This window comes from Budorcas taxicolor, chromosome 7 (genome assembly GCF_023091745.1).
Source record: "Budorcas taxicolor isolate Tak-1 chromosome 7, Takin1.1, whole genome shotgun sequence".
Taxonomy (NCBI): domain Eukaryota; kingdom Metazoa; phylum Chordata; class Mammalia; order Artiodactyla; family Bovidae; genus Budorcas; species Budorcas taxicolor.
Window position 1 is genome coordinate 51,458,482 of NC_068916.1, and position 6,861 is coordinate 51,465,342.

Below are 6,861 nucleotides of genomic sequence, written 5' to 3' on the forward strand. Positions count from 1 at the left end.
CTGAAATCCATGTTTTCAATATCGCATGTGAAATATATCTTACATAGAGCATTGCCTAAGGAAAATATTTCCTTTATCTCTGAAAAGTTATAGATGTTGCTGAGACATCATATTTTCTTAACTAGCTACATGATCACCTTAATTTAGTGCATTTTATTAAGCAATAGAAGACAACCAAACTATTCTATTCAGTAAGTATTCACTACTCAATAAGTATTCTGAATGTTAAAATATTATGGTAAAATATTCTCTTTAAAAGTTTACATTTCAAAAATGTATGATTAGATACATATACCCAAATACCTACAAAAGAGAAATTAATGTATAAATGGCCAATGTGATTGATCTAGATGCTATAGTATAAAAGAAAGTAAAGATGCTTGCCCAATTGGCTTAATTGTGAAAGTCTTTATTGGTCAAGGAAGTTTTAAGTTGTTATATAATGGGGGAAGACTGCTTTTAGAAGAGTTTGGAAATGCTGGATATTACTTAGGCAGAGAATGAAATGAGTATATTTGTTTAGCAAAAAATATTATTGGAAGCAGGAAATTGTCCACCTTGGCTAGACTATATGAGCACTGTAGGAGAAACAGAAGTTGAGGCATATTAGGTCCTGAAGAACAAGCAAGTGTTTATAAACCATGAGAACCACAATGAGAATACCAGTGTTGTTCATGGGAGGTGAATGGGTTCCAGGGGATGAAATTATTTGGAATACTTTCCAAAACAAATTGTATATTGCAGTATCCTACTTTCCTGTTAAAGCTTCATTGCCCTCAGCCCTTACATTATTTAAGGAAGACTCTCAATTAAGTGCTGATGGTCTTTGCTTCCTTGTTTGAATATTTTTTGAAATTCCCTTTCAACTACCTATCTCTGAGATCAGAGTTTTCCTAGAGATGTATTCTCTGAAGCCTTTAATAACCAGAATGTAAAGTCCAATGATGAACAGTGTCATCGTTAATGACTACCTTTCTTCACTCTCAGGAACACAAAAATGTCACAAATTTTCCTAGCCAACACTTTACCAACTGTTTAAAGTGTTATGTTAACTACAATTGGGTCTCTGTAAATACTTAAAACTTGTATGAAAAAAGTATTTCCACTGAAGTGAAATCTGCTCCTGTGGTGAAATTAAGGATCACACTCAGTCAATCAGTAGCGCAAAATGTGTACTGCAGTAGTATAAAATGTGATTCTATTCTCCAAGGGCATTAAAATCCACGCAAAGGCGGAAAGAAAAATGAAGACTTAGCAGTTCACAGTATGGATTTCCAGAATCTGTTACTTACGGTTTTGAGCCACATGATGTCGCTCTGTGCCATAAAATTGACATCATAAAGCAAAAAAAAAAAAACAAAAAACACACACACAAGAAGAAAGAAAGAAATCCCTCCTGTTCTTATGGTAAAGAAGCTACATCCACCACTGAAAAAATGGAGGCTGCAATGGCATTGGGCTGAACGGTCAGGAGGTAGTGCTTCGTTTGGAAACAAGACTCTTCATGAGAACAAAACACTGAAGACATGAGATGGAGTTTTCCTGGGGAACTGGCCAGGAATACCGGCGTTTGCTGCTCTCACTTCTGTTCCTCGCAGCCTGGAAGGCCGGGAGCGGCCAGGTCCGCTACTCTGTCCTGGAAGAGGCCAAACACGGCACCTTTGTGGGCCGAATCGCTCAGGACCTGGGACTGGGGCTGGCGGAACTGGTGCCGCGCCTGTTTCGTGTGTCCTCCAAAGGCCGCGGGGACCTTCTGGAGGTAAATCTGCAGAATGGCATTTTGTTTGTGAATTCTCGGATCGACCGGGAGGAGCTGTGCGGGCAGAGTGCGGAGTGCAGCATCCACCTGGAGGTGATCGTGGACCGGCCGCTGCAGGTGTTCCATGTGGAGGTGGAGGTGAAGGACATTAACGACAATCCTCCTGTGTTCCCAGGAACACAAAAGATTCTGTTTATGGCTGAATCCAGGCCGCTTGACTCTCGATTTCCGCTAGAGGGCGCCGCTGATGCAGACATTGGGGCCAACGCTCTGCTGATTTACAGGCTGAGTACCAATGAATATTTCTCGTTGGAAAAACCGTCTGATGAGGAGCGGGTAAAACGTCTTGGGCTGGTATTAAGGAAACCTTTAGACAGAGAAGAAGCTCCGGAGATTTCTTTAGTGCTTACCGCCTCTGATGGCGGCAAACCTGAGCTGACTGGCACTGTTCAATTACTTGTCAGAGTGCTGGACGCCAACGACAACGCCCCAACTTTCGACAAAACACTCTATGAAGTGAAATTACTAGAAAACGTTCCTAACGGAACGTTGGTAATTAAACTTAACGCCTCAGATTTAGACGAAGGCTTGAATGGGAATATTATTTATTCATTCTCAGCTGATATTTTACCCATTGTGAAATCCAAATTCTACATGGATCCAATTACTGGAGAAATTATGGTAAAGGGATATATTGATTTTGAAGAAACCAAATCCTATGAAGTTCTTGTAGAGGGCATTGATAAGGGGCAGCCGCCACTTTCTGGACATTGTACAGTTATGGTGGAAGTTGAAGACACCAATGATAATGCCCCGGTAATGGAATTCAAATTCTTGTCACTCCCAATTAGGGAAGACGCTCCACTGGGCACCGTCATCGCCTTGATAAGTTTGTCTGACCTCGACTCCAGTGTCAATGGGCAGGTGACTTGTACCCTATCGCCCCACGTCCCTTTCAGGCTGGTGTCCACATTCAAGAACTACTATTCACTCGTTTTGGACAGCACCTTGGATCGAGAGAAAGTGTCCGTCTATAAATTGGTGGTGACCGCTCAAGATGGGGGGTTGCCTTCCTTGTCCACCACAGCCAGTGTGTCCGTGGAGGTGGCCGACGTGAACGACAACGCGCCCACGTTCCCGCAGCCCGAGTACACGGTGTTCGTGAAGGAGAACAACCCGCCCGGCTGCCACATCTTCACCGTGTCGGCGCGAGACGCGGACGCGCAGGAGAACGCGCTGGTGTCCTACTCGCTGGTGGAGCGGCGGGTGGGCGAGCGCGCGCTGTCGAGCTACCTATCGGTGCACGCGGAGAGCGGCAAGGTGTACGCGCTGCAGCCGCTGGACCACGAGGAGCTGGAGCTGCTGCAGTTCCAGGTGAGCGCGCGCGACGCGGGCGTGCCGCCCCTAGGCAGCAACGTGACCCTGCAGGTGTTCGTGCTGGATGAGAACGACAACGCGCCTGCGCTACTGCCGCCCGGGCCAGGTGGAGGACCCAGCGCGCTGAGCCAGGTGGTGGCGCGTTCGGTGGGCGCGGGCCACGTGGTGGCGAAGGTGCGCGCGGTGGACGCCGACTCGGGCTACAACGCGTGGCTGTCGTACGAGCTGCAGCCGGCGGCGGGTGGCGCACGCAGCCCGTTCCGCGTGGGGCTGTACACCGGCGAGATCAGCACGACGCGCGCCCTGGACGAGGCGGACGCGCCGCGCCAGCGCCTGCTGGTGCTGGTGAAAGACCATGGCGAGCCGGCGCTGACGGCCACAGCCACCGTGCTGCTGTCGCTGGAGGACAGCGGCCAGGCGCCCAAGGCCTCTTCGCGGGCGTTGTCTGGCGCGGCTGAAGCGGAGACCGTTCTGGTGGATGTGAACGTGTACCTGATCATCGCCATCTGCGCGGTGTCCAGCCTTTTGGTGCTCACGCTGATGCTGTACACGGCGCTGCGGTGTTCGGCGCCGCCCAGCGAGGGCGCGTGCGGGCCGGTGAAGCCCAGGCTGGTGTGCTCCAGCGCGGTGGGGAGCTGGTCTTATTCGCGGGAGAGGCGGCAGAGGGTGTGCTCTGAAGAGGGGCCGCCCAAAACCGACCTCATGGCCTTCAGTCCCAGTGTTCCGGACTCTGGGGACAGGGAGGATCAGCAGCCAGCAACTGTGGATTCTCTTCCAAAGGTTAGTTTATAAATATCCTTATTTACTCTGAAATCTGGATATTCTTTAATTCTATCAATTTCTTAATTAAAAACTTTCTCAAAACTAAATTTCTCTGATCTAAATTTGTTTACTTTTTCTTTCATCCCCTTTTAAACTAAAACCTTTTAGAGTAATGGGACACCAAAGCAATACATGTTTTGTTTTTAATAATCATTATTCAATGCATATTTATATAACTAGGATTATAAATTTTGTGATTTCTATGTTAATCTTTATTTTCAGTTGTAATCAACTTTTAGAAAGCATTTTCTTGTTATTTGCCTATCAAATCACTGAAAAGTAAACAGAATACTACAGCTTAATCAACTATTTGACAGTGAAAACTGTTACCTTCACTCCAGAAGACACTCAAACGTACCTCCCAAGTATCTTTTCCCTCTTCCCTCATATGTAGCCACAGCTTTAATTTTATAGCTGATTAATATTTACTTGCTTCTTGAATTTTTCTAAATGGAATTGCACAAAATGTGTTGTATGTGTGCTTGTGTTTCTGTGTTCATATTTATCATTCACTATTCTGTGGAATCATCCATATTGCCTTAAGTACTTGGAGTTAATTTAATTTATTATCTCTAATAGTTTTTTCTTTCTTTAGTATGTTTTAGGAATAGGGTATGTGTTACTCAGCCCTGGGATTTCTTTGGAGGGAATGATGCTGAAGCTGAAACTCCAGTACTTTGGCCACCTCATGCAAAGAGAGACTCATTGGAAAAGACTCTGATGCTGGGAGGGATTGGGGGCAGGAGGAGAAGGGGATGACAGAGGATGAGATGGCTGGATGGCATCCCTGACTGGATGGACGTGAGTGTGAGTGAACTCTGGGAGTTGGTGATGGACAGGGAGGCCTGGCGTGCTGCAGTTCATGGGGTCCCAAAGAGTTGGACACTACTGAGCGACTGAATTGAACTGAACTACTCTGTTGAGAATTTCACATTGTTTCTCTTTGTATCTATTTTACCTAATGCTGCCTTCAGTATATTTGTAAAATTTCCATTGCCTATTTACAAACTTTTCTGTATTATTTAGCTAAGATGGAGATTAGTGAACATAGGCTCTGTACTTATCTTCTCCTTTAATTGATCAGTTAAGTTGCTCAATTATGTCTGATTCTTTGCGACCCCATGGACTACAGCAAGCCAGACTTCCCTGTCCTTCACCAGCTCCCAGAGCTTGCTCAAACTCATGTCCATTGAGTTGGTGATGTCATCCAACCATCTCATCGTCTGTCTTCCCCTTCTCCTCCTGCCCTCAATCTTTCCCAGCATCAGGGTCTTTTCAAATGAGTCAGCTCTTCGCATCAGGTGGCTAAAGTATTGTAGTTTCAGCTTCAGCATCAGTCCTTCCAATGAATATTCAGGACTGATTTCCTTTAGGATTGATTGGTTTGATATCCTTGCAGTCCAGGGGACTCTCAAGAGTCTTCTCCAACACCACAGTTCAAAAGCATCAATTCTTCGGTGCTCAGCTTTCTTTATAGTCCAATTCTCACATCCATACATGACTACTGGAAAAACCATAGCTTTGACTAGATGGACTTTTGTTGGCAGGGTAGTGTCTTTGCTTTTTAATATGTTTTCCAGGTTGGTCATAGATTTTCTTCCAAGGAGCAAGCGACTTTTAATTTCGTGGCTGCAGTCACCATATGTGGTGATTTTGGAGCACCCCAAAATAAAGTCTTTCACTGTTTCTATTGTTTCCCCATCTATTTGCCATGAGGTGATGGGACCAGATGCCATGATCTTAGTTTTCTAAATGTTGAATTTTAAGCCAACTTTATCACTCTGATCTTTCACTTTCATCAACAGGCTCTTGAGTTCTTCTTTGCTTTCTGCCATAAGGGTGGTGTCATCTGCATGTCTGAGGTTATTGATATTTCTCCCGGCAATCTTGATTCCAGCTTGTACTTCATCCAGCCTGTCATTTCGCATCATGATGTACTCTGTATATAAGTTAAATGAGCAGGGTGACAATATACAACGTTGACGTACTCCTTTCCCTATTTGGAACGAGTCTGTTGTTCCATGTCTATTTCTAACTGTTGTTTCTTGACCTGCATACAGATTTCTCAGGAGGCAGGTCAGGTAATCTGTTATTCTCATCTCTTTAAGAACTTTCCACATTTTGCTGTGACCCACACAATCAAAGGCTTTGACGTAGTCAAGAAAGCAGAAATAAATGTTTTTCTGGAACTCTCTTGCTTTTTCTATGATCCAATGGATGTTGGCAATTTGATCTCTGGTTCCTCTGCCTTTTCTAAATCCAGCTTGAACATCTGGAAGTTCATGGTTCACATACTGTTGAAGCCTGGCTTGAAGAATTTTGAGCACTACTTTGCTAGTGTGGGAGATGAGTGCAATTGTATGGTAGTTTGAACATTCTTTGGCATCGCCTTTCTTTGGGATTGGAATGAAAATTGACCTTTTCCAGTCCTGTGGCCACTGCTGAGTTTTCCAAATTTGCTGGCATATTGAGTGCAGCACTTTCACAGCATCATCTTTTAGTATTTGAAATAGCTCAGCTGGAATTCCATCACCTCCAGTAGCTTTGTTTGTAGTGATGCTTCCTAAGGCCCACTTGACTTCGAATTCCAGGATGCCTGGCTCTAGGTGAGTTAGTCACACCATCATGGTTATCTGGGTCATGAATATCTTTTTTGTATAGTTCTTCTGTGTATTCTTGCCACCTCTTCTTAATCTCTTCTGCTTCTGTTTAGGTCCATACCATTTCTGTCCTCTATTGTGCCCACCTTTGTATGAAATGTTCCCTTGGTATCACTAATTGATAATGTCAATCAATTGGTATCTTTAATTGATGTCAGTTTCCCCAAATGCTTTTACCTGTTCACACTTTTGCTAGTTCTGTATGAGTTTCAGTTGCTCTTCATCATCTGGAAAACTTGGCAT

General features: G+C 44.7%; 1 protein-coding gene across 1 annotated transcript; it reads left to right on the forward strand.

Annotated features, from left to right (window-relative positions):
- Positions 1–1,504: 1,504 nt before the first annotated feature.
- LOC128051712 (protocadherin alpha-4-like) lies at positions 1,505–3,928 on the forward strand. The gene has a single exon (XM_052644350.1). The coding sequence runs from the start codon at positions 1,532–1,534 to the stop codon at positions 3,926–3,928; it is 2,397 nt and encodes a 798-aa protein (XP_052500310.1). The 5' UTR covers positions 1,505–1,531.
- The last annotated feature ends 2,933 nt before the right edge of the window (positions 3,929–6,861 follow it).